This window comes from Podarcis bocagei (assembly GCF_964188305.1).
Source record: "Podarcis bocagei genome assembly, chromosome: 14".
NCBI lineage: Eukaryota > Metazoa > Chordata > Lepidosauria > Squamata > Lacertidae > Podarcis > Podarcis bocagei.
The window spans coordinates 49572164-49600110 of record NC_138139.1 but is presented as its reverse complement, the minus strand read 5'-3'; the positions used below and the strand labels follow the sequence as shown (position 1 = coordinate 49600110).

The following is a 27947-nucleotide window of genomic DNA, read 5'->3' as shown; positions in this document are numbered from 1 at the left end:
GCTGATCATCCCATGATGCACCAGTGCTGGCCCTGGTTGTGCCAGTCAGTGGTTCCCTTGATGAACCCTGCAGTGTAATCTTTCTCCTTCAAAAATCACCACAGCAAATTTTAGAGTGAGACTCTTAAATTAAAACCTCACGCTTCTGTTGTCATAGAAAATGTCACCATTGTCCGAGGCGTTTCATTGGCCACTCGCCCGCCGATCCTTGTAAGCGCCTGTTTCATTTCTGCGAATCAGCGGGCAGGCTTGTCATTTTGAGCCCGCCTCATAGGGTCAGCATGGCCAATCCGCGCTGAGGTAGGCGGTGAAGAAAGGAGGGGGAGACTCTGTTGAGTTGGCCACGCCCCCTACAGTAAACCAACACAAGCGTCTATGCATAAACCCCACCCTACGCTCGCGTACGTCATTGCGAATGACGGCGTGGAAATGGCGCTTCATGTGCGCGTGCACTAAGGAGCATGCGCAGAGAACATTAAAGGCCCTTAAGGAGTCCTTAATATAGAGGTAGAAAAACAAGAGTTTCACACGCACAGCTTTCACTTCTGGCTTCCATTCCAACGCCGTAATATAAAGGACATTGTTACATAACGGATAATGAGAGCGCCACTCCACCCTTCCACGTTCCAATCTCTATAGTGCCTTTTATAGCTACGCACTTTGCTCAGCGCATGCGCCATTAACTGCCGGAAGTGTATATTTTATATACGCCTATATATATTTTTCAAAAAAAAATATTTTACTGCGCCTGTATAATATTAGTTTGACCTCTCTTTTTTTTTAATCCTTGTGAGAGAATAGAAAACAGCCAACGGCCTGTTCCGATGTTCACCGGAAGCAGCCGCTCTACCATTCCCCATCTCTATGGCGATGAAAAAAAACAGGGAGCGGTAGAGGAGGAGTTGGAAAGAGCGTCGGCACGCGGCGCGTGCGCAGAAGCGGAGTCGCCGTGGCCAGGACGCTCTTTAGCCGCAAAACGAGAAGCCGCTCGGCTCTTGGAGAGCGGGGGGGGGCGGGGGCGGGGCTACCGCGCGCCTGCGCAGTGCGCGCCACTCCGAAGCGTGCGCCTGCGCAGTGGCCGACCTCTTGCGCCGTGAGGAGGAGGAGGAGGATGCCCCTGAAGTTATTTATAATGTCGGGCCGGCCGCTGGTGACGTAGCGAGGAGTTCGGGCAGCGGCGGCGGCGGAGGAAGCGGCGGCAGCGGCGACGCCTCTTCCCTTCCTGGTCTCCCTCCCTCCGTCCGCCCGTCCTTCCTCCTCGGCCCCCCGGGCCTCCGCTGCCATGGAGGGAGCCGGGCCACCTCTGCCGCTGACGGAGCCGGACTCGGGCGGCGCGTGCTGAGGGGCCGGGCTCGGGCGCGGTGAGCCGGGGCAGCGCTTTCCGTAAAAGGCGAGACCGGGGGAGGGGGGGGGGAAGCAGCCTCTCTCTCTCCCCCCCCTCGTGCCTCTCGGAGGGGGAGGGGGGGAGACCAAGAGGTTGGGGGGCGCCCGCCCTTGTCAAGCGGGATAGGGGGCCGGAATGCGGCCCGGAGGCTGCAGAAGGGCTTCCCAGCTCTCCATAAGTTCGGCGGCGGAGATGCAGCCAGTGGCGTAGCGTGGGTTGTCAGCACCCGGGGCAAGGCAAGTAATTTGCGCCCCCTAACCCGTGGATTTTAGTAGGGGCAGAGAGCAGCGAGTGCGAGCGCTCCCCCTCCCCCAGATGTTGCGGCCGGCCCCCCCTGCACCCCCCACGCTACGCCACTGGATGCAGCGCCAATAGGTTCAGGGGCGGAGGAAAGGTGCCGCTGGGTTCTGGCCCTGGCCTGTTAAGTGGGGAACTACCTCTGCCTTTTCTCTCGCCTTCCTCCGAGGCAGTGATAAGCCAGAGAGGTCAATAGGTTTGGGGGCGAGCCGCGGTCAGAGGCTTTTCCCTTCCTCCCTCTCTTGCTCTTTCCGCCTGTTTTGGTTGGGATAGTGTGCTGAGCATCAAGGCAAACCTTTGGGGGCGGAGAGGCTTTCTTCCCCCTCCCCATGCCCTGTTACCTGGGGGGACGCCATGGCTCCCTCTTCCCTTTTCTTGAGGGGGTGAGGCAGGTTGCTCCCCTCCTGACCTCCTGCTGCCCATAGAGGGGGCCTTGTGCCTCTTGGCGCTTTCTAAGCGGGGTCACAGAGATCAATAGGCTTGCAGTGGGGCCGAGACTTTTATTTTTAGCCCCTGCTTATATAATGGGCCTCCTGGCTTACCCCCCCCCCCTCCCCGTTTTCTTTCAGTTCGTGTGATTGGCTTTGAGAAGTGGGTTTGGGGATTGAGGAAACGGGCTAGGCCTAGTTATAGAGGGGTCCTCATGTCTCCTCCTGAGTGGGAAGCCAAGAGCAATGCAGGAAAGAAGGTCTTTCTTTTCAAACTCTGACTAATTAGGTATTGGTACATCCCCCCCCACCCCCTTCACTTCCTGCTGGAGAGGATAATGGAACCAGGTGCATAAAAATGGGCTCTCCTTCCTGTCTCTTTCCCCTTCTTCTGAGAGGGTAAGAAAGAGAGAAAGAAGTATAGAGACAGGCAGCATTTCCTCTGCCACCTTCCAACCTCTAGCTGTATGAGAATTTTCTGGACCTTCTACCCTTTTGCTTGGGAGACAGACAGCAATAGGTATGGGGGGCAAAGAAGGCAGTTATCCCCTCAGTGCCATACCTCTGTTTTTGGGGAGTGCTGCACCCCACCCAGTAGGTAGGGGGGCAACGAGCAGCAGAAAAGGTGTAGAGGAAGGTTCTGGAAGGGGGGAGTGCCTTATTAGCCTCTCCTTTATGATGTGTGGGCCTGGTTCCTTTTCTCCTGGAAGGAGTAGGTGATGAACAAGGAGCAGGGGTGGAAGGGGGATGCACTCACCATTCCCACCTGTTAACACAGGTCACCTGCTGGCCTCTCCTGTATTTCTAGTTGATGAGTGAGTTAGGGAGGAGGCAATATGTATAGAGGGAACAAATAATGCAGCTGAGTGAACTTCTGGTCTGTTGCTTGACCCTGTGCTTCTCCCTGCCTTTAATTGCAGCCACTTTTCCAGGTCAGGCTTGGCCTGGAGTGTTTCCAAGGATACAGCTTGGGGGGGGGGGTTGACTCAGGTGATTTGCATGCCTGGGAAAGGGGCTTCCCAGCTCTTGGTGCGGTGGGCTCAGATAATGTATCTTGCTTGTTTCTTTTATCTGCACTTTTCCTCCTTGCTCTTTGCTTACACCATTTTCTCCTCCCACAGATGGAGTGTGCTTAATTGTCCCGGCACTCACCTGCGAAACAAGATTGGTACCACTGGATGAGAAGACCTTGCATTCATCTGTCCGTTCCGTATCAGTACGGGAATGAAACTGAATCTGTAACATTCTTCTCATTCTCGCAAGGATTTGTTTCCCCTTGCCCCTCCTGCAGGGACTTGGGGCGGGGTGTCTCGGAAGGGTGGAGCGCCTTACCCATCAGGAAGGGCACCTGGTTTGGTTTGCTCTCCACTTGTGGAAGCTCAGCTGTAGGATTTCTTGGTTTTTCCTCTGGGAGTTTATTCCACTAGGATAGACAATGCCTTGAACGGGGACAGCGCTTTCCCACTCACCAGCCCTACAAACCATTCACCGGGGAGTTCAGCAGAGGTGGCGAAGGCGACTGGGGAACTCACCATGGCTGGGAGTGGCTACACAGACCTGCGAGAGAAGCTCAAATCCATGATGCCTTACCGGGACAATTACAAGGGGGGCGGCACTCGAGACCCTGCCGAATCTCCCTATGGAGGCGCAGGTGGAGCTGCAGAGCGCAAGCGGAAGTACCACGAGGATTCCGAGTCGGAGCCCAGCGACTGCGAGGAGCACCAGCGGGAGGAGGAGGAAGAGGCCCAGAAAGTCAAAAGCGGCATCCGGCAGCTCCGCCTCTTCACCCCTGAGGAATGCGCCAAGATCGAAGCTCGCATTGACGACGTGGTCTCCAGGGCTGAGAAGGGCCTTTATAAAGAGCACACGGTGGATAGGGCCCCTCTCCGGAACAAGTACTTCTTTGGGGAGGGTTATACGTACGGGTCTCAGCTGCAGAGGCGAGGTCCCGGTCAGGAACGGCTGTACCCACGTGGGGAAGTGGATTCCATTCCCGAGTGGGTCCATGACCTCGTCATCCGCAAGCTGGTGGAGCAACGGGTCATCCCCGAGGGCTTTGTGAACAGTGCGGTGATCAACGACTACCAGCCTGGGGGCTGCATAGTCTCCCACGTGGACCCCATCCACATCTTTGAGAGGCCTATTGTCTCGGTGTCGTTCTTCAGTGACTCGGCTCTCTGCTTTGGCTGCAAGTTCCAGTTCAAGCCCATCAGGGTCTCCGAGCCGGTCTTCTTCCTGCCTGTGAGAAGAGGGAGTGTCACTGTGCTCAGGTAAGGAAAGTTGCAGGAGGCCTTTCCGAGTTGTTGGCCGGTTTCAGCTCTTGAATTGATAGCTGCACATCCAGACAGATTTGTATATTGTTTGTTGATTTTGTATAGCATGTTCCAAGTGCTAAATGTTTTGTGATCCTTGCTTGTCTTTTACAGTTGCCATTATTCCTTCCTTACAATTTCTGGAACAGAACCTAAAAGAGCAGGTGATTTGTGTGTTGGGTCTGCAGGTGACCTTACAAAACAACTTAAGTGATTCCCACTGACTAGCAGCAGCTTTCAAACCTGTCTTCTAGTCAGCCCTAAAATGGTTTGAAATCTCATCCAGGACTCCTCACTGATAAGATCTGTAATGATAGGACAAGCATCTGAGTTTATCGCGCATTATTAATCTTCTCTGCTATATGCAGATGCAGGGACTTTGGGGTTCTACGAAACATCCTCAGCTTGTGATCGGCAAAAGCAAACCATGACAGCACAGCCAGCACAAACAGAGCAGACAGTGCAGAATGCAGCCTGTAACGTGCATGGGTTCCTCAGCACACAAACTTGATGCAAGAATGCTTCCCAAGGAACTATTGAGGCAAGGTTCATAAGAGCTAGGAGGAGCTTAGCTGGAGAGCGCATCAGCCGTAATAGCTTGTGATAAATGCCACCCGGTTTCAGGGGTTCTGCCAAAACAAGCCTCCGTGGTTGGAGAAACTGCTTCTCTGCAAGCATTAACCAGGGATTGGGGGGAACCCCTGGCCCTCCAGGTTTGGCTGGACTACAAGTCCCATCAACCGTGACCAGACCATGCCATCCTGTAGTTAATGGGAGTTGGTGTCCAGCCATATTTGAAGGGCCACAGATTCCTCACCCCTGCTAATTAATGTGAACTAAAGCAGGGCAGGTGGCTTTCCTTATGATGAAGAGTCTCCCTCTCATCCCAGAGAGAAGGAACTCCAGAGATGGGTAATGACTGTGTGCTGGAAAAGATAGAAGGCTTCACTTCAGACTCCTGCAACAGGAGTCAACACAAAAGAAGCAGCAAGTCTGATTGGAAGGAGTGCTTTTTTCACTCTGCCTTCCACTCCAGCTAGATCACTCTCAAGCCAGAGTTGGATGGCTTGCACCTTGTCTGGGAATTTTCCTTGACTCACTGGGGGCGCCTCTGCCCCCCTCACAGCTTGAGAAAAACGTGTTAGTGGAGCAGAGTAATTGTATCTCCCATGCAAACTGGTTTGAGAGCTCTCTGGCTGCAGTTGATTCTCCGTAGTAGTATCATTCTGAAAGTAAAAACCCAATACAAGCAGTAGCAGTCCTCCTGGGAGTGAGTTAAGCCCTGCATGCAAAACCAGCAGTTGACCTTTCCTGCCGGGAATTGGGCAGGGAGCCCTTGCTGACTGTACTCCTGAATTGCGGCTGGTGGTAGTGTTTTGTCATTTCTTGTCCACTGTCCTGATACCATGCAATAAGGAAAGCTTTCATAAGGGGAAAGCTATCTCAAGCATGCCAACCCTTTAGGACTGAACTAAGTATTAGCGTACCCATTTTTCTACAGGTGTTTCCATGGGTTTCTCCAAGCCCGTTTTCTGTTGGCTGTAGAGCCAAGACTGTTACTTTGCAATATGCAGTGCTGATGTTTTCTGTAGCATTCTCCTCTTCAATTCCTGGCTCTGCTTTTTTCTCTGAAACTGTGTTCACAGTGTAAATACTTGCAGGTAACATTAGACAGCATTCCTTGTGGCGTTAGTGCCTGTGGAAGAGCAACTTCTCCAGGAGCAGAGTGTGAAAGGGCGCGAAATGTTGGGTCAGGATAAGCCTGTGACAAACTGTATTTATAGCCGTGTAAGCCAAAGCCAGCTCTCCGCCAGGATGAGTCAAACATCCCTAATGGTTCCACGTTGCCATGGCAAAAGGAGGGCAACCAACATTTTTTGGTCTGAGGAGTGAACACTTCTGCCAGTCTGAAAGGCTGCTTGAGGGGGTAACGTGATCCCCTGCTTACATTTGTAAAGCGATCTCCGCATGAGCCAGGAAGGAAAATCTCTCCTTCACATAAACACGGCCTTGCACAATAGTCCAGGTGCATCAATAATAAAGCAGTGTAAGGACTAAGCATTATCTCTAAAAGTGCGCACATTAACCAAGGCTCACGCAGAATTACATGTGGCAGGAACTTCCAGGAAGGGGCTGAGCAGCTGTGCACTCTGCAGCTGAAATGAAACTCTGCCTGATGCAGTTTGATAGCAAGGAAGTGCTAAACACGGGAAATAATTTTGTCAGTCTAACGAAAGGTCTGTTGCAAAATCTGGATGGCTCCCACCATGGTGTATGCAGTAAGAATTGTTGGCCCTTCCCTTTTTTAAGGGAGATATCATTTATGCATAATAATGGAGGCAGCCTGCAGCTTACACTGGTTGCTAAGCCTGCTGAAGCCACCCGCTTCTGCTATGGAGTTGCCATGTGTGACTAGCAAGACTAACAGGGCTCCTGGCATGCACCTGCCTCCCTGGCTGTTTCAGATAGCTGAAGACAGTGGCATCCCTTCAAAAAGATGACTATCTCTTCTTACCTTGCTCATCTGTGGTAACGTTGCAGGGATGCACCCCAAAAGGGGAAATTGGTACCCTAAGACTTGTCCCAGGTGAGCAGGCAAGCAGCTTTTCAGAAGCCTTGCTTTGTATTCATGAATTCTTTGCTTTAAGGGGGCAGTGGCTTTTCCTTTTGTCCAAAGCTTTCTGCTCCTGATTCTGATAGAGAACCAGCTGCCCTGTTAGTTTTGCTTTGCGGCAACTATGTCAAATGTGAACCTAATTCATTAAGAAAGGAATGGCTGAAGAACTTCACCTGTGCTTCAGAGTTGCCAAGTTGGAGGGAAGGAGTGGAATGGAATTCCAGATTATTTGACCATGTGAGCTTTTCACGGATGGATGGGTGAAGTCCCCTCTGCATAGAGCAGCATGGGTCTACTGCAGCCTACAGTGTCTGAGTCAGTTCCTCATGGACAGAAACAGCATTTCCACAAGTCTTTTCTAGTAGCAGCAATCTTCTAGAATTTCAGTAAGCCTCCGGGTGGGTCACCGTGCAGCACCTTCACTGTTCCAGCTTGCCTGGTTTCCAAGAAAAGAAGGCAGCATTAAGCAACTAGCACACTTTAAACGCAGAAGTTACTTCAGTTTGAGGGAAGCAGCTGCTAAGCTTTTGGGCATTAACTATAAAAGGGCACCTTTCCAAGGGAGGTTGGCCTGAGCAGAAAGTCAGCACTGCCAGTGCAACGCCCAGCACTCCTAGATCTGCTTGGCACTGCCAGAATGGACTAGGCCAGTGTTCCAGTCACGTGGGCCAGCTGGGTATAAGAACCTGGTCAAGAAGGGAGGGAGTAGTTCTAAATACGGCTGCTGTCGAGAGGGCTGGCAGGGAGAACCTAGCCAAACAGAAGCAGCATGCTTGTTATGGCAACATGAGTCTTGATATCGCTTGGTCAGTGGCTTTTGCTGGTAGCGGAGAGGTTGATGCAACAGTTTGCTTTCTGTTTACAGGCGTTATGTGGGCAGGCACTTACGCTTTGCTCACCATCCTTGTTCTTGAGTGTCTTAAGAATGCAGCTTCCCAATTCTTGCCTCCTGATTCTTCAGCACATGACTGCTGTACCGCCCTAGCTGATATTTATATGCTTTTTGCATGGGAGGAGAGAATCTGTAAGTGCCGCTTACAGTGTGGTGTAGTGGTTAAGAGCGGTAGTCACGTAATCTGGGAAACCGGGTTCGTGTCTCCGCTCCTCCACATGCAGCTGCTGGGTGACCTTGGGCCAGTCACACTTCTTTGAAGTCTCTCAGCCTCACTCACCTCACAGAGTGTTTGTTGTGGGGGAGGAAGGGAAAGGAGAATGTTAGCCGCTTTGAGACTCCTGAAGGGGAGTGAAAGGCAGGATATCAAATCCAAACTCTTCTTCAAATGTTATGAAGAAATGCAGGGAATGGGAAGCGCAGTCCGTTGGGCTTCCTGTTCTCTACAACCTGGTTGAGAGGGGGGAGTCACTTTGAACTCTCTTGAGAGGCCTTAAAACAAGTTGATGAGATGCCCTTTCACAGAGACAGTGTCTCCTCCCAGAAGACTTACCTGCTCCTAGTGTAAATGATCAAGGGTTTGCGGCCCTATTGGGAATTTCTACTCCTGTGAAATAGTTTGCAACTAGTTAGGTATGATGCTGTACATAGTTTTTGTAACACTGAACAAGCAAAATCCAATTTTCTTTCCCCCCCCCCCATTTTGGCAACGATTGCTTTCAGGCATGGGCTGGTGGCCAACTGGGGGAGCCCACCATACCTGACAGAAATTTTTGAAATCCGTAGCTGTCTGAATTTGGTCGCTTTCGTACAGGTACTCTTTGGAACTCAGACGTCTGTGCAAATCCCTTCATGAAAGCCAATGCACATATTGTTGCCGTGCTGCTAGGAAACTTCATAGCAAAGTTATTGAAATGGTCAGTTTGTGGGGGTTGGGTTATGCAGGCAAGGTTCGAGGTGTATCAACAATACAAACTTAAACTGGTTTTAATAGTCAAGGGTTTCTCAGTGAACTCTGGGAATGGTAGTCCTGTGAGGATGTTAAGAAACTACGTAGTCTGCTAATATCCAGAGTACTCCTGAAGCCACACTAGATAAACGGTTTAGCTTAGTGGAGAAGACAAGCCAACCTGGACCCTGAGATCGTCATCTGAGGTCCATCTCTGAGTGTGTCTCATTTTCCAAGGCAAGGCAGATGCAGGCAGGGTCTTTTTCGTGGTGGCACTCAGTTTGCAGAATGCTGTTGCCCAGGTCTCTCATGTGTATCAAGGCTACTGATACTGGGATCTTCACAAACACATGGCTTCTGTTCGTGGCTAATGATAATGGTAGCCAGGGAATAGAAGGCATTGCTTCAGTATTTCCTGACTACAAGCAGTTCATTGTAGCCTTCTGCAAAGGATCTTGCTCACAGTCCCTCTGAATAGGAGATATAGTGCTTTGAATGCCATTAAGGTTTTCAGAATTACCCGGTAGTCATTGGTCTGGAATCAGGGAAGTGCTGTGTATTGAAATCTGGTTGAGCCCTCATGGTCTTTGCAGCTATGCTCTAATGCAGATCCTGTCAAGGAACTCAAATGGAACAAAAATGTCGTCGTCGTCGTCGTCCGTCCCCCCCCCACTTTCCCTAGATCTTGGGCACAGTTGTCAGAATATAGTTATTGAGTTTGCTCACGTTGCTGCCCAAGCAAGCTAGACTTCGTCCTGTGTTCTCCTTTCCCCCACATCCACCTTCCTGCACCAGCATTCTACCTGTTCAGGTAGATGCTTACCTGAGCCACTGGTCTCTGCAGCCCGAAAAAGAACAAAGTTGACTCTTGGGGAGGGAAGGTGGGAAGATTCTTACATTGGGAATTTGAAGACTCCAGCAAAGCTGGCCCATGCTACTGCATTTGATCTGTGGTTATGGGTGGCAGCGAGGGTTTGGAGTAGGTGGTGGAACCATGCAAGCAATGGTCTGTGTGGCAAATATTTTTACATGGCTTTCTCAAGAGCAGGGGTGGGGAAGCTGTGGCCTTCCTGGTGTTGTTGAGCTCTGACTGTCATCATTCCCTGCTGTTGGCCACACTAGCTACAGCTGTTGGGAGTTGGTGACCCCTGCTCTAGAGGATATCAGGGCAGGATGGTGTTCCCAGGTAATATGCAATCAATCCCTGATATCTCGAGATAGGACTGGAAATGTTCTCTCTCTGAAATCCTGGAGAGCCACCGCTAGTTAGCAATAATGAGCTACCTGGGCCAATGGTCTGTCTCTGTAAAAGGCAGATTCCCACATGAACCTGAGAAAACGGCCTTGTCTGCTGTATTGATGGTGAGCCAGTGTGGCATAATGGTTAGAGCGCCCGCATAGGACCTGGGAGACCGGGGTTCAAATCCCCACTCCCAAAACTTGTTGGGTGAGCTTCGGCCAGTCCCTGCCTTAACCTACCTCACCGGGTTGCTGTTTGGATAAGATGTAGAGGGAGAGAGCATTGCCCCCCTAGCTCCTTAGGAAAAAAGGTGGAATATAAGTGAAATAAACTTAAACGTTGGGCAGAGATGTTATGAAGGGCTATAAGTTTTGGCTGAAGTTGTAGACGGAGCTGTTTGATCAGCAGTATGGCTGAACTGGGGCTGAAGAGAAGCAGGAACAGATACAGCCTTTTAAAACTTAAGTTGGCTTGGTTTGAAATCCCTCTTGGATCTTTCTCTTCCACAGTGGTTACGCAGCTGATGAAATTACACACTGCATTCGACCGCAGGATATCAAGGAGAGGAGAGCAGTCATCATCCTTAGGAAGTAAGTGGTGAAGCATCTTTGAAGAGAATGTAATTTGTATATGTTTCTAAAGGGGAAAACATCCTTTCACATTCTTGCTGCTGCCAATACTTTCAGCAGCTAAAACTGGTAGCCGCTAACGCAGATGATTCTGTCCTGGCTAAGCAAAATCACTCTCGAACTTTGTGAGACATAGCTGTTTCCTTGCTCCCATTTATGAGGCCCGTGGTTTGTTTGTTTTTAAAATGAGAAGCTGGGCCTCCTTAACAAGATGCAGGGAGGAACCTGGGGCACCCAGTAAATCCTGGGAAACCGTAACGCTGCTGGGAGGCCGAGGAAGTGTTTTCTTAGCATTCTCAAAACATCCTGCCCCTTCCTAGCACTTAACTGGTAAAACACATTGTGGTCTGTTTTGAAGGCACGCAGCCAGGAAAAGTGGAAAGAATGGACTAGCCCCACTAAATCTTCCTTAAAGTAACAGCACTTCCTGCCCTTTCCATTGGCTCGCACACATACACCGGTAGGAAGCAGAGACTTGGCTTTGCAAATACAACTCAGAACAGCAGACTTAAGAGGCCTGAGCAGTTGTGTGGTCGATGTGGCTTTGGTGTGAGAGAGTTTGAACCCCCCTGACGTGTGGTGGGCACACACAATTGGCTTAAAGCTGAAGGTAATCGCTGCACAATACAAATTGCGAGCTTCTCACGGTACATTCTACGCTACAGAGCAGGATCCCCAAATTTAGACCTCCAGGTGTTTTTGGACTACGGTTCCCATCATCCCTGACTCACTGGTCCTGCTAGCTAGGGATGTTGGGAGTTGTAGTCTAAAAGCAGCTGGAGACCCAAGTTTGGGAAACACTGTTTTAGAGTAATGGTGGGCAACCTGCAGTCTTCCAGGTGTTGTTGAACTCCAGTTCCATTAGCTCCAGCCAGCATGGCCTGTGGTCAGGAATTGATGGGAGTTGTGATCCAGTAACATCTGGAGGGCCCAGTTACAGTGTGTGCTGCTTTCCTTATAGAATCATAGAATTGTAGAGTTGGAAAGGAACCCCGGGGGTCATCTAGTCCAACCCCCTGCAATGCAGGAATCTCACCTTGATCATACATGACAGATGGCCATCCAGCACCTGCTTTAAAAAGGAAGGAGAGTCCACCACCTCTTGTAGGAGTCTGTTCCGCTGTCAGAAAGATCTTCTTGATGTTTAGTCGGAATCTCCTTTATTGTATCTTGAAGCCATTGGTTTGGATCCTAGCCTCCGTAGCAGGAGAAGACAAGCTTGCTCTGTCTCCCACGTGACAGCCCTTTAGATAACTGAAGATGGCTATCTTACTCCTCAATGGGACGCGGGTGGCGCTGTGGTCTAAACCACTGAGCCTCTTGGGCTTGCTGATCAGAAGGTTGGTGGTTCGAATCCCCACGACAGGGTGAGCTCCCGTTGCTCGGTCCCAGCTCCTGCCAACCTAGCAGTTCGAAAGCATGTCAAAGTGCAAGTAGATAAATAGGTACCGCTCCAGCGGGAAGGTAAACAGCGTTTCCATGCGCTGCTCTGGTTTCAGTGTTCCATTGCGCCAGAAGCGGCTTAGTCATGCTGGCCACATGACCCGGAAAAACAAATGCCGGCTCCCTCGGCCTGTAAAGCGAGATGAGCGCCGCAACCCCAGAGTTGGCCATGATTGGACCTAATGGTCAGGGGTCCCTTTACCTTTTACCCTTTTATTTTACTCCTGTCAGTTTCCAACAACCATTCCTCATAAAGGCTTGGTTTCCAGACCCTTTCTTATCTTGGCCGCCCTCTCACAGGAGTAGATTAACCCCAATGCTGCCTTGCAGGCTGGGTTTGCATCTCCACTCGAGAGAGTTGGAATTGTATCCATGATTTGTGGAATCCTTGGCAGGGAAATGGGAGAGTGTCAGGTTGCTAGTCTGCTAGTGGCCCTGGTTGTGAGCAGTGTCTCCAGTAACGTGCATCGGACAGGGAGCTCAGGGGCTCCAACCCTTGCAAAACATGGCGGCTAGGGTCAAACAATCCTCCAGCAGTGTTCATAAGACTCTGGGGAAGGTTCTTTTTCATGTCTCGCACTTACACCTCTGATAACTCAGTACTTGCTTGAGAACAGAACTGCGTAATGAGGAAACTATCTAGCTCCGATGCACTTTGAGTGGAATTTTCCTGAACAGTCTGGTAACTGGTGTGGTCATAAAAACTTCAAGGCAGTGGAAGCATAGCAATATTTATGGATCCTTCCTGCATGCTCTGGGCTGCTGCGGAGGGTGGCTGCAGAACAGCCTGGCGATCTCCAAGGCGGAGTTGGTGGAGCAACCAAGAAAGAAATTGGCCTTCAGCTTAAGAGCAGATGGAAAAACATGAGGCTGTAGCTCAGCTCCCAGCTAGTTTCAGGAGCAGGTTGCAAGATTATTTTGCCCCTGTCCTGTTAGTTTGGGACAACCTCCTTCTGAGCCTCCATTAAATGCTGCCTGTAGACATTCAGATAGCAGGGTTTGGTCCAGCTGAAGTAGATCAACTGACTGATCAAGAACTGGGCAAGTGTGTCAGAAGTGTTGGTTTTATTTGGGCAGTTAAAAAGATAATCTTCATCCGACTTGTTACTTATGCAAATTACTTAACAGTTTGGACAAGTAACTTCTAAGACATCTTTAGTTTTGGGAGTGTTTGGTAAGGTTGCTATAAACATCAACAAGTCTCTGGATGGTCCACCCCTTTTGGCTTTTCTCATGGAATTGCAATATCTCCGTTTAAAAATAATAATCATGAAATGCAAGCCAGAAGGAAGCAGAGCAGCAGCGAAATACTAAAACGCAAAACGTCTGTTTTGAAAAAGTAGTTATGCTATGTTGACAGCAGGCAAGCATCCTCTGGCACTGAGACTTCTTGGAATATTTGACAGGCCTCTTGACTGGTGTGCCAATCCTACAAGCTTGGATGCTTTTTTCTTCTTATGGAAAGATTGCTTCACAAATGCTGGTTTCTGCTCCAGTGCCAAACGCTCTGCTTGGAATCATGCAGCGAGAGAGGCCAGCGGTCAGGGGTGCTGGGAACTGTAGTTCAGCAACATCTGGAGGGCCACAGGTTCCCCATCCCTGCCCTGCAACCTGCTACGCATAAAGGACATGGCTTCCTTTCTGCGATCCTTGGGCGACCTGTCCCCTTCCAATTCCACTAGCCCATGTATCCTTTTGGCACCTGCCAATTCAGTTCAGCATGTGGCTTCTAGGACAAATGGGCAAAACAAGCAGGGTGGGCCATGCAGAAAGCTCTAGTCCCATTCGTAGCCCCAGGAGGAGCGTTGCCCTCTGAGTGTGTGTCTCAGGTCCCAGTCAAACTCGTGGAGGCAGAGGAGGGGTCCTGTGGGCAGGTGCAGCAGGGGAAATCCATAATTCTATCCTAGAAAGCAGCTTCTGCAGATCAATAAACAAACGGCTTCTGTACATTCATGCCAAAGTTCGAGCTGAAAGCATACACACTGCTTTTTTCTGTCATCTGGGCTGTGGAAGTCTGCTATTCCTGGGGCATCTGGGCTTTCTTTCGGAATAAAGCTGGGAAAATCCAAGTAGAGTGTTCAACTGTTCACAACTGTGAACAGGCGTCAGATTCAATTTAGGTCAGCATTTCTGTAAATGTTAACTGACTATCATGCTAGGCGGGTGCTCTGGTTGGTGCCCAGTCAAGATACATATGAAATACGGATTTCGGGGAGGGGAGAGGCACTGACTTTAGCAACAGATAGGGAGGCCTGACTTTTGCTCATCAGATCACATGTGTGGCATGTGGCCGCCTCCTCTCGCCTGCACCCCTGGGGCAAATGTTGAAAGTTGGCACAGTGTCTCTTAACACAAATAATGTCTCTTGTTCCGATGCATCCAGTAGAATTAGATGAGCACTGCTTTTGTGTCTTAACCCTTCCAGGACCAGGCTAGACGCTCCCCGGCTGGAGACGAGATCCCTGAGTAGTTCTGTGCTGGTGCCAGGGTACGCCTCCGACCGCCTGTCAGGAAGCAACAGGGACCCCATCCTGAAGCCAAAGAGGTCCCATCGCAAAGCAGACCCAGACGCTGCTCACCGGTAAGTGAATCTGCAACGGGACAGGGCAGGAGGATGGCAGCTGCGCATCATAGAGAGAGGCAGGAGAGCTGCTGCTGAGTTGTGTGGATCTGTGGAGTGAGGAAGGAGTGACCTCTTGCTTGGCTTCTGCTGGTTTTTGCATGTGACTGTAACCCATGGTTGGGAAAGTCCACTTCATAGCCCTGCGGGGGTCAGTCTTTGCACTCAAGTCCAAGTGCCACAATTAATGGTATTGTGCAGAAACAGTGGCTGCTTCTGGTTTCAAAACGAGGCTTTGGTTTGGAATCTGTGAGTGGAGAGGCAGGGATTGGCACAAAAGAGGCAAACCCATTACCTCCACTCCTTCTGTGTGTGTTCTTTGCAGGTGGGGCTGTCCCTACCCTGGAAGTAAGGCTTAGATGCTTCCACAGAGACACTCATCCATAATTTCCAACCAGTGTATGTGTGGATATAATTCGGCTTTGGAGTGGTGTTGAACTCTTCCCATGTGGTGCAGGCATGTCAACCGCTGTTTGCAATACAGCGTTTTGGGGTTAGGTCAAGGGTTCAATGAAGGGGAGAGCCCAAAATGTTACTGGAGCTGCACAGCCTCCAGGTGTGCCTAAAGTATCTGTTTGGCTCTTCACATTGTTCATCTGCCCTTAGCCTTTGAGGTAGGGTAGACAATGAGTCCCAGTGAAAAGGTCTTGGCGTACTGTGCACCTTGTCACTTGGATGGGGGAACCTGTGGCCCTTTAAATGTTTCTCGGCTCCTACTCCCATCATTCCCATCCAGTTGGGCAGTGGTCGGGGATGATGGGAGTTGGAGTCCAGCATCATGCGGAGAGCCACTGATCTCCCACCTCTGGTGTAACTGTTCCAGTGAAAAGCAGCAGTTATGAGGCAGTGCTAGATATATAATCTAATTCTCAATGGCACCTTAGACCAATGCTACAGTCGCCACAAGGGAATGTCTAGCTACTGTTTCCCCCCAATGTTGTTGTCAATTTCGTTTCAAACAACACACTGAAACATCAAATAAAACAAGCTGGAATAAAACAAATTGAAGCTTCAAGGAAAATCTTTTAGATCCTTCTCTAAGTGACGCTTTGCTTTCCCCAGTCGCCAGCCGGACATCCAGAGATCTCCATGAGGTCGCAGTTGGTCCAGCCCCAGTTGCAAAATGAGCCTAATTTCTAACACTGCCCCGAATCCTCTCATTGGTCTGTCTGTCTGTCTGTCTTTCCTCTCCTCAGACCTCGGATTCTAGAAATGGATAAAGAGGAGAACAGGCGCTCGGTCCTCTTGCCCAAGCACAGGAGGCGGAGCCATTTCAGCTCTGAGAACTATTGGCGGAAGTCTTACGAGCACACGGAGGACTTTGACGAGGAAGAGGAGGACGGCAGTCCAGCTCGGAAAGTGAAGATGAGGCGGCACTGAGGGAGTCTGTTCTTTCACCCCCCCACCCCTTCCAACAGAGATATTTGAGCTGATGAGACTGGCCTTCAGGCTGTGAAATCGCATCTTCCCCCACCCCTCCTCCCTCCCACCCCCCTTGGCTATTTCTCATCTAGCTTCAAGGTTGTATTCTCCCTCGCCCCCCACCCCCCACCCCTTTTACGCTGAAGAATGGATCTGGAACGGATCTGGCTTTTTTTTTCTTTTTCCTTAAAGAGAGGCAGCGGTGCTGACCAGGTTGTATCTGCAGCCACCTGCCCTCTTCCCCTCTGCTCCCCCACCCCCGGGCAGTCGGCCGCGCCCCTCGAAAGCGTGGAGCAGCAGCTTGTCTTTAAAGGGGCGGGGAGAAAGCTTATGTTGTTCTTTGAGGTGTTTGGGCTGGAGTGGATTTTGAAGATGCCAAAAAAAAAAAAGAGGTGCGTTGAGTTTGCTGAAGGAGTTGAGAATATTCGTTTATGCTCTTGGCCCTGCTGCTTCTTGAAAACGTTATAAATACAGCGTTTCTCCTTCCCCACCCCAATCCTCACACTACCAACCGCGTGGTGAAATGCTCTCCGTATCGCCACCCTGCTCCGCTCCACACCAAAGGGCTCCTGATTTCTGAAGCCGACGGCCATGTGAATTTATTTTCCTCGCAGTCATTTCAAAAGCCGCCTCCCTCCGGCAACTGGAAATCTAAAGCTTTGCGAACACCTCTTCTTCTTCTTCTTAATTTTGTTTTTTTTGGTGACACCGGATGACAAAGCGTTTAGGACGTGTTGCACTTTAGTGTCAGGGTTTATCGCCCCCTCCCTTTGAAATGCCATATAATTCCCCCCCCCTCCTTCCCCAAAACCCTTACTTGCTTGGGCTAGCAAGCACCTGTGTTTTCTGCGCTGCTAATGGAAAAAAAAGGATACAGTCGTGTTTTCTCTTTCTGTGAAGGATGCACAGTGGTTCCACATTGGGGCTGCTGCTTGAGGGCTCATTGAGGGGCGGGAGGGGGGCAACTCTTGGAGGGGGAGGAGCTGCTTGGCTGGAAACCTCAGATTCTGCCGAATCCCTCACACTAACAGCATAGGGCCCATACCTAGCATTTTCTGTATAAACATAGTTATTTTGAAGACATTTACCCGCTTTGTTTCGATTGAGGCTTTCCTTCTCCCCACCCTCCTGGAAAACCAACCTTTCCGTCTCTCTTGACACTTGAAAACGATGCTTCTGTGGCGGTTGTCCATTCTTAAAGGTAGATGGCCCCGGGCAAACACTCAGCGTCAGGAATCCAGACTGGGCGGGAGCTGCGTCTGTGTGGGGCAGCCCTCCCCCCTTGGTTCTCAACATGGGCAGACTCCCAGTGACGTGGGTCTTGGGATCAGTGAAGCAGGAACGTTTAGGCTGCCCCATGCAGAAGGCGGGAATAGTGGCTGAATTGGCATCCTTTTCTGCTTCTTCAGTGACTTCAGGCGATGGGCTCCCCTGGCTCCTGGTCTTGCACCAAAAACATCTTCCTAAAGGCATGTCAAGACCTCATGTTTGGAGTTGCCAGCTGGCCTCTTAACTTGCTTCATGCTTCTTTCCTGCTTGAGCCAAGCCCAGAAAAGCACATCCTGTTGCCCCCAATTGTTCAGCTTTTAAATGTTAGGCCTTCTCCCCAATGGCTGTAACCTCTCTCTCTCTCTCTCTCTCTCTCTCTCCCTCTCCCCCTCTCCCTCTGCTTCCTGCTTTGTCCCAGCCTGGAAGAGTTTTCAGTGTTCAGGAAGCAGGTCAGAACCTGGGTTCAAATCACCTAAAAATCACCCTTATTTTTTTAAACCACACACGAGAAGCCCAGCTTTCTGAACCAAAAATCTGTGGTTCAAAACGTCCGCTCTTAATTATCTTGAACTTCATTTGTTCTTCTCCATTCTCATACCTGAGGAATTCTCTTTCTCTCCCCGCCCCCAGCCAACCAGGTTGCACGTGCCTTTTTGCTATGATCTATATACCTCATAACCGTCAAATTACCTTATGCTTTTGACAGACGAGGAGGTTTTGACCCCAAATCCCCAGATTGCCTCTTGTGCTTTATTCAACAGGGGCTGATGCTCACTTCCTCTAGAGCTTGCTCCGCTGGGATGGGCCAACCCACCATATTGCTACAACACTTAATATAATTATTATTATTTTTAATAATTTGTCTTCCCTCCTGACTTGCCACCAGAGTGGAACCTTTTTGCTTTCAAAAGAGTTATGGCTTCATCATAACACCACTTCAGTTTTCCTTCAAAGTTCCTTTGGGCGTGTGGGCTGCTCCCGCTTGCTAGTTTGGTGGGGCAAATGTGTTGAGCTTGGCTGTTCCTTGCTCCTTTGCTACAGGTGAGGAGGAATCAGGATGCAGGTGGGACGCCAGATTGCTAAAAGTTCCCAAAATACCCTGGTCTGCAATGCTAGACTGTTTCTGCGACTGGCAGTGCAAGAAACATCAATGCTTTTTTTTGCCCCTGTGAAGGGAGCACATCAACCAAGAAAATGGATGTCGGTGCTTTGACTAATCTTAAGGACTGAAGGGCTTTAGTAGATTTGCAGCCTTCGAACTCGGCATCCCTGTCAGTTTAGTGTATTTCCCACCAGAATTTGGGTTTTATTTTACTACAGAGTTTTTTGTCGACATCCCACACGACTAGGTTCGTTTGACCCGCTCCTCTTAAGTGTTAGAAAAGAGGTTTCAATTTTTGCTTTGTGATTTGCCATAACCGAGATGATGCTGACTCGTGGGTGAGCATTCCAGATCTGATTTTTCTCCCGTAAAGAAGGCCTTTGCTTCTCTGCGCCCCTGCTGCATCGGCACTGAACCGGCCATACGGTGAGCAAGGAGGCAAATGGGTGAATCTTCTTTTCTCTTCTTCCCCGCATCCCACCTTTGGTGCCAAGCACCTGGTAACCTTGGCGGAAAGACATATAGGGAAAAATGACGCCGCAATAGTTCTGTTGGCACTTTCTGGTTCTTGCACCTGTTTTAAAAGTTTTGGATTTCCCTGTCCAGAAAAACCACTGAGGCCATGGCACTTGCCAGCTGCCTCCTGAAAAGTTAGATTTTCCTGGAATGTGGCGAAGGAGGGTAAAAGCCAGGGGCTGGCAGGTACTTTCTCCCACTTCCCTGCAGTTTGCTTTTCTCAGGCACCATCTGCTGTGGCGATTGACCCAGTTCTAAGGCACAGTCTGATGGGATTAAACAAAAAACGAAAAAAGCTACCCCGTTTCTGAGATTGAAAAGTGCTGACAGATGCCTTGGTTCCTTTTTTTCTAATGCTGTTAGTGTGAGGTTTGATGGCAGCCAATCACTGGTAACAGGATCCAGCCACAGCCCCTCACCCAGGGTCAGGCTGCTTTTGAAATTTTGAGGTTTGTGTGGTTTGGGATCTGTTTCCAGTGATTAGCTGGGGTTTTTTTGTTTTGTTTTGTTATTTTAAAAAAGCACCAAGTACGGATGTGCTGGAGCCTGAAGGCAAAACTTGCTCCAGAGCGTTCCTGGGTTTCTCTCCTCCTTGCACCTCCACCCCCCTCTCTTCCCAAGCACACACTTAAAAAAGAAAAAGGAAAAAAAATTAAAAAGTTCTGGCTGACTTTTTTGTGTTTTTTTAAAATGGAAAAAAAATCTAATTTTTTGTTACAAATAAAATAAGTGGCAATATTTTTTTCTGTAATTTTTCATAGGAAAAAAGTGTGATTTGTAAAACCAATTGTACAGTTCTGAAGTTTGAAATACACAAAATCGCCGTACTGCGTGGCACGCTGTCAATGGGGGAGGGAGGGGAAGGGAGAGATTATTTTCCGTACAGTACAGTGTATTTGGGGAGAAATCTTTTAATTCGGGTTGATTTAGGAAGAGCTATAGTTCCCTGTCAGGGTTTGAAATTTCTTTTTTTTTTTCTTGTATAGAATGCTGCATTTAACTAAATAAAAGCCGAAAGCATCACTTGACTGAGTTAAGGTGTTTCCATATATATTTGCTTTTTAAAAACCGTAACGGTGCTTGCATAATGCTGCCGCTGTTGCAAGTGTCAAGACGTTCTTCATATATTTTCAGTAATCCTTAACAGAAGCCCAGAAGGTAAGAACAGTTTTATCCCCTCATTGCTGACGTGGGCGGCAGGGCGGGTTTGAAATGTTTGGTTCGATGCCGTGAGAGTAACGGTGTGCTTAACGGTGAAATTAGATGCAACATTGGCTACTTAATGAGCATTCATTCTGATTTGCTTGCAGGATGATGTAGTGGAGCAGGCTTCCTCAGCCCTCCAGATGTTTTGAGACTACAATTCCCATCATCCCTGACCACTGGTCCTGCTAGCTAGGGATCATGGGAGTTGTAGGCCAAAAGCATCTGGAGGGCCAAGGTTGAGGAAGCCTGTGTTAGAGCATGGCCCATCTCCCACCTTCCTTGCTGCAAGAAATCCAGTCTTTCCGGGAAATGGCCATGCTGCACAAAAGCACCCCACCAGCTGCAGCCAGGATTGGCCCATATGTGATTTAATCCCACCTAAAAATTGCAAAGAGACGTGGAAGTGCCCAAAGTCAACCTGGATGTGCAATCAGAGCAGCGGGGCCACTTTCTGAGGGGCTTCTGGTGCCTTTGGTGGGTTGTGGCAGGTTGAGCTAAGACATCACAGCCTTAGGATGTTATGGTTTGAGGCAGGTCTGGGTTACAGCTGAGCTTTTTTGTCTTCACAACTGAGAGCGGCCATAGCTCTTTTATCCGCAAACCAACAGGCATGCCGCTTTCATGGCTTGCTTACCATATTTTTCACTCCATAAGACGCACCTGACCATAAGACACACCTAGTTTTTAGAGGAGGAAAACAAGAAAAAAAATATTCTGAAAGAAACCGTGGATGTATGATTTTTGTGGTTTATGCTGTGGCCACAGACATGTGATTTGACGGTGGATTTAGGGTAGCCCAATGCAAAAATCCTGAGAATCCATGTGGATCTGTGCTTTGTAACCACGTTTGTGCACCATTGTGGCCCCACGAAAGTGGGTATGTGATTTGTTTGGTGCAGGCTGTAGCCATGGACATGCTATATGATCTGATGGTGAATTTGGAGTGACTCAATGCAAAAATCCTGAGGATCCATGGGCTTTTACCTCCCCCCCTACCAGGCAGCCTCCTTTATCGCTAACCTCCCTTAATCTCCCTCCCGATCGCTTGCCGATCAGCTGCTCAGCAGCTTCGTTCCAATACCCCCTTCCCTCTTTCTAAAAAAAAAAAAGCACAATCTGCTTTTTGCCCCTGGGCAATTCGGCTCCAGGGACCATGCATTCGCTCCATAAGACGTACAGACATTTCCCCTTACTTTTTAGGAGGAAAATGGTGCGTCTTATGGAGCGAAAAATACGGTGTGTTCTCTGTGGTCTGAGGCAGCAGTGCTTCTGAATGCCTGGTTCTGGCAACCACAGGAGAGCAGAGTGCTTTTGCGCTCAGGGTTTCTCACTAGTTGGCCACTGCGAGAACAGAATGCTGGACTTAGGTGGGCTATTGGCGTGATTGGAACAGGCTGCCCTTATGTCATTATGCCCATGCACCTCCTGACGAGTTCATGTCCTAGGTGGGATGTGAGCCAGATTCTTACTAGCTCACAGCTGTGACCACTGTGCAACACTGCCTTGGTACACAGTACTGGCCTTGCTTTTGTGCCAGAGGTTTATTTCCAGACCATGGCCAACGCAGGGATTGGGCTCTCCTTTTCAATGGCATGTTCTATCGTTGAGTACCGAAACAATCAAGGGGCTGGAGCAATTCTCTTATGAGGAAAGGTTACAATATTTGGGGGATTCCCAGTTTAGCAGGGAGCGAAGTAAATATTTATTATGCCACCCATCTGACTGGCTGGTTGCCCCAGCCATTCTTGGTGGCTTCCAACAAATTACCGTAAACACTATTAAGCACAGTAAAACCTCAAACATTAAAAACTTCCATATACAGGGCTGCCTTCAAATGTCCTATGAAAATCAGGTGGTTGTTCATTTCTTTGACATCTGGTGGGAGGGTGTTCCACAGGGCAGGTGTCACTACCGAGAAAGCCCTGTGCCTTCAATGAAGATTCAGGACAGCTATACAGGAGGGTACTTTGCCCAGTGCATAGCTAAACCACAGAAATGCAGCAACTACCAATAACCTGAGCAGTTATAGACGGATTCCTGGAGGATAAGGCTGCCAGGGGCCACCACTGGGTCTCTCATCCCATCCAGCTGAGCTCCTCCGATGTTTTTAATTGCCTGTTAGCAGCCTGGGGCTAGCAGAATTCATCAGTGCTACTCATTTGTGTCTCAATAGGGACAGCGGTTTCTTTTCCTGTTACAGATGTTAATTAGCTACGCATTGCCAAGTTGATTTGCTTTTATTACCTTTCACTACTGTTGTTTAAGGCGGCCACTGTGTAGCGCACATTTTATCTCTAATTAAATTGTCACTAGTTCTCGGTAGGTAGCCATGTTGATCTGCCGTATTCGAAACAAAATAAAAAATAAAACAATTCCTTCCAGTAGCACCTTAGAGACCAACTAAGTTTGTTATTGGTATGAGCTTTTGTGTGCATGCACACCTCTTCAGATACTATTTGTCACTATTTCTACTTCCTGCATTTCATTTCCCCCTCCCCACTGTTTACGCCTCTACACTCCTCGTGCCCCCTCTCCCGCCACCCTATGTGTGTATACATAAAAATAAATAGAAAATCTTCAGCTGCATGTAACCCGTCATGCATCTGTGGTGGCCTGGACCCTACTCCACAAAAAGTATACCATAATAAAATTTTGTTTGTCTTTAAGGTGACATGGGATTTTCTGCTCCAGCTAGCGGCTGTTCCCCACCCTCCACTGCCTGCATCAAAGGCTACAAATGTGCAACTGAAATAAATGCATGCTGTTATCCTGCCTCTTGCCTCCTTCCCTTTACTGTCTACTTTGTATGTTAGACCGAAAGCCCCTCCATGTCATCTTTGCAAACCAACATAATGCAATTAAAAATAATAAAATAAAATTAAAAAAACCAAATTACAATCCAAATTATTAATTTTTGGAGCTTCCCATACTCTGGACCTCTGAGGCATATCTCTAATATCTTAATTTCTGCCTTCTTGTTTTCATATTTTCCACATTCCGATCTTAACACTTTAAAGTTCCCTGTCCCTGGCTGTGCGATTCTCAGTCATGTCAGAGATCATATATCCTTTCATCCATCGGGTACAGTTTTATTTGTCAGGGCAGGCAATTTTTGACACATGGTTCTTTTTGGAGGGCTGTGGGCTTAGAAAGTGAGAGCATGAGATCTATTGAAGTGAGTTGCCAGTAGGCTTGTCAGGAGCATCCTAGGTCCTGAGTTGTCAGGCCCCAAACTTGAGACTTAGGGGCAGGCCCTGGTGATGGGGGTTAATTGGGAGGGTGGAATGGAGAGCAAACTCCCCCCCCCCCCGCCAAGCTACAATTTGGGCTGAAGCTTGCAAACTGCACAAATAATTGTCTTATTGTTATAATAAAAGGTACTCTCCCCCCCCACCAAGAGATTCAACCCCCCCCTCCATGTCACTTGGAGGGGGCCAGGCAAATATGAAGATTTCATGTCAGACCTGGAGATCTTGCAACCCCTAGTTGTCAGTAGTTCTTAGCCAGCCTTACCCCTGTGTGGTGTTCTGAGTTGCAAGGAACAAAAAAAGATCTTGTCCTATGCATTGAAGGACTGATGGGTGCTGCAGGAAATCAGGGTTGAGTCGCTTCCAATTGATGTCCAGGGGGGGTGTGAATTTCAGAAAAGCTCAACAACTTTTGTGGTGTCCTGGTTTTTGCTTTTTGAAATATGGTGACCCTACTTCCAACTCTTATGATTCTATATAAGACTCTTAAGGTCTGTTGCAATACCCTAGGAATCCACAAGATGGTACAGGTTGCAAAGTTAATTAAGTAAGGGAGCTACAGTAGGAAAGTTGGCTGAAAGGAAAGTGAAAGAGATGTTCAAATTTCAAGCTGCAAGGAAGATACAGGAGGCTGATGGGGGGAAAGAAATGTATCCCACTGGTAGGTTTCATGCAAAAGCGCCAAAGGTTGGGATAGGAAAGACCTCTGCCCGAGACCCCAGCTTAGCTCAACGGTGTAGGGAAATCAGATTTATATTCAGAACAAACCTGGTTCAATCCCACCATTTCCAGAGTAGGGCTGGGAAGGCCCTTTGTCTGAATTAGGTGTCCTATGAACCTTTTAATGAGGGTGAAAGAGGAGAGCGCAAAATATGGTCTGAAGCTCAACATCAAAAAAGTGAAGATCATGGCCACTGGTCCCATCACCTCCTGGCAAATAGAGGGGGAAGAAATGGAGGCAGTGAGAGATTTTACTTTCTTGGGCTCCATGATCACTGCAGATGGTGACAACAGTCACGAAATTAAAAGACGCCTGCTTCTTGGGAGAAAAGCAATGACAAAACTAGACAGCATCTTAAAAAGCAGAGCCATCACCTTGCCAACAAAGGTCCGTATAGTTAAAGCCATGGTTTTCCCAGTAGCGATGTATAGAAGTGAGAGCTGGACCATCAAGAAGGCTGATCGCCGAAGAATGGATGCTTTTGAATTCTGGTGCTGGAGGAGACTCTTGAGAGTCCCATGGACTGCAAGAAGATTAAACCTATCTATTCTGAAGGAAATCGGCCCTGAGTGCTCACTGGAGGGACAGATCCTGAAGCTGAGGCTCCAAGACTTTGGCCACCTCATGAGAAGAGAAGACTCCCTGGAAAAGACCCTGATGCTGGGAAAGATGGAGGGCACGAGGAGAAGGGGACGGCAGAGGACGAGATGGTGGGACGGTGTTCTCGAAGGTACCAGCATGAGTTTGACCAAACTGCGGGAGGCAGAGGAAGACAGGAGTGCCTGGCGTGCTCTGGTCCACAAAGAGTCGGACACAACTAAACAACAACAAAGAATCTCACTTTAAAAAAGGAGGTCCTAGGCCTTAAGTCTTCCAAGCATGAGCAATGCCTAGTGAATAAACTCAAGAGAATTGAGAAGAACTTCCAGTGGATGTCCGCTGCGACAAGTGTAGTTAATTATGGAGATAAAGCAAAGATGCTAATAGGCTTAACTTTGCAAAATAGAAATAAAAATGGCAAGCAATTTATTTTTAAAATTACCTGTATCTTGCCTTTGGCTCCCAAGGTGACCGCTCTGCTTTTCCTCTCCAAATCTTCCTTTAATATTCGTCATCAATAACTCACCGGTGAACTTCCAGGCTCTCGGATGTCATTAGCAGTCATTTGAAAAAGTGTTAAGCCTGCATTTTTAACCTGACCATCTGCTTACCCAATGAGTGGTCAATGGGGCTGTGAGGAGCTGAAGGATTGATGGGTGCTGTGGGAAATGGGGCCGGGGGGCCGGGCCAAAGGTCAAGCGTCTTTGATTATGGCAATGGACAGCAAATTAATGAGGGCCGCTAGCCCTTCTCATCATGAGGAACAGAGCCTTGGGGGATTGAAAGCACAGAGAGGTTGCCAATGCCTGTTCTGTGGGAGGAGACAATTCTTGGAAGACCTGCTCCAGTGCCAAATTTACGTATAAGCTAAACAAGCTATAGCTTAGGGCCCCACTCTCTTGCAGGCCCCCCAAAAAATTAAAGGAAAAAAATGTACATTTCCAAAATATGAGATAAAAAACAAGATAAAACCTACATACAGCAACAGTGTTTTGTGTTGTGTAGGCTCCTATGATAAGGTTACCAGATTTTTTTCAATGAATCTGGGGACACTTTTCACCTTTAGTAGGAATGATAGGATTTTGTCAGGGGGCTGATTTATAAATCTGGGGACTGTCCCTGGGAAACGGGGACATCTGGTAACTTTATCCTATGATGTACGTATTTTTTTATGTGCAAATGGCTTTAGATACCTATTAAAGGGACCCCTGACTGTTAGGTCCAGTCATGGCCGACTCGGGTTGCGGCACTCATCTCGCTTTATTGGCTGAGGGAGCCGGCGTACAGTTTCCGGATCATGTGGCTAGCATGACTAAGCCACTTCTGGCGAACCAGAGCAGTGCACGGAAATGCCATTTACCTTCCCGCCGGAGTGGTACCTATTTATCTGCTTGCACTTCGTGCTTTTGATCTGCTAGGTTGGCAGGAGCAGGGACCGAGCAACGGGAGCTCACCTCGTCCCGGGGATTCAAACCGCCAACCTTTTGATCGGCAAGCCCTAGGCTCTGTGGTTTAACCCACAGTGCCACCTGCGTCCCAGACACCTATTAGGGCCATAAATTACCATATAGCATATATTCAACAGTGACAATTTGTTGTTGACAAAGGACAGCTGGCCATAGAAAGGGGCCCATTACCTTCAGTAGCTTAGGGCCTCATCAAACCTAAATCCAGCCCTGACCTGCTCCCTATCTTGTAGGCCCTTTCCCACCTGCAATGGAAAGTGATGGGAGCTGATTGACTCCAACCACAACAGCTGAGGCTTCTGAAGAGGCTAGAGGCCATCTTGGCTGTCTCTGAAAGCTCATCCACACTTCCTCTTGTCCCTTGCCTAGAAAGTACGGGTCTGGGACTTCCGGTCGGTGCCAGCGCTTAATGGCGGTCCTGCCTCCGAGCTCCGGAGAAGGACTGCTTCGCAAGTTCGGGTCTTACCCGCTACGGCGAGCGGGGGACCCCTAAAATCCCAGGCGCTGAAGCCTGAGAACAAGGAGACTCGGTGGGCACCATTTGCGCCCCCCGGTACCGTGAAAGAGCCTTTTTAAAGGCTACGGATCGACATCGGGAGTGAGCGCGGTGCTGAGAGTCGCTACCCAGCCTGCGAAGTGAAGCCGCGTCGCCATTAGCGGAGAGCGCCGATTCCTTCCTGAAAAGAAATTTGGACTGAATTCCCGTGAGTAGGAACTGAAAAACAATTGGGAAACTTTAGAAATTGAGCTGAAAGCGGGGGGTTAAATCAAGGAAGTCTGCCTCCCCCCGACTGCATGAAATTTAAAGCAGCGGAACTTTAAACTTGCATCCGATGAAACTTGCTTTCTAAGTAACTGAACCGGGCACGGGGATTTTGGATCTCCCCTCTAGCTAGCAGGGCAGAGGGGAGACGAATGAGACTGTAAATCTGTAAGATCTATTTCAAGCAAAATCCTCTGCTGTCTCGCTCTAAAAGCACGAAACGGTCTGCCTTCTCAGAGCAATAGCTCATTGAACCGACTTTGCCCACAAAGTAATACTATGATACTGTGATACAAAGTTTATACAGTGATTGGCCACAGTGTAATACAAGGGGAAACAACATAGACTGTGAAACTGTGAAACTGTGAAACTGTGGCAATTTGCAGCTACAAGTTTATAGCAATATTGACTCTGACTGTAAAATCCTTCTTTTTTACACCTTTGGACATTCTCCTTTGTTCTTGTATTTGAACTTTTTACTTTATGGCCATTTTGATTTGCTCCCCCTAGAGGGTAATGAATGTTTGACACGGCCCAGGACAGTGGAATTTCCCAGCAGAACAGCTCCCGTGGGAAGTGACCTTGACATGAGTGGTACACAGGAAGAGATTGTCACAAGAGCTAAAATAAGACAACAACAACAACAGCTGCAACAGCAGTCGTCAAAGAAAAGAGGCTCAATTTCAGCTGCAGCTCCAGGACCAGCAGGAATAACAGAACAGGAAAAAGCAGCAGCTGCCTCTATGGAAGCGGTGACAGATGCCTTGCTTAAGATAAATCAAACTCTGGAGTCTTTGACAAAACAAACTTCAGAAAATACGCA

General features: G+C 48.9%; 1 protein-coding gene and 1 long non-coding RNA gene across 2 annotated transcripts; one reads left to right on the top strand and one right to left on the bottom strand.

Annotated features, from left to right (window-relative positions):
* Positions 1 to 1080: 1080 nt before the first annotated feature.
* ALKBH5 (alkB homolog 5, RNA demethylase) lies at positions 1081 to 20143 on the top strand. Its single transcript, XM_081169664.1, has 5 exons — positions 1081 to 1361; positions 3231 to 4379; positions 10629 to 10709; positions 14617 to 14772; positions 16008 to 20143. Exons 2-5 carry the CDS (start codon positions 3643 to 3645, stop codon positions 16189 to 16191), a joined length of 1158 nt encoding a protein of 385 aa, XP_081025790.1. The 5' UTR covers positions 1081 to 1361; positions 3231 to 3642; the 3' UTR covers positions 16192 to 20143.
* On the bottom strand, positions 19563 to 22157 carry LOC308573161. The gene is made up of 2 exons (XR_014001978.1): positions 21562 to 22157; positions 19563 to 20955 (listed from the first exon to the last, which is right to left on the bottom strand). It is a non-coding gene; the product is annotated as an uncharacterized lncRNA (long non-coding RNA).
* Positions 22158 to 27947: the final 5790 nt, after the last annotated feature.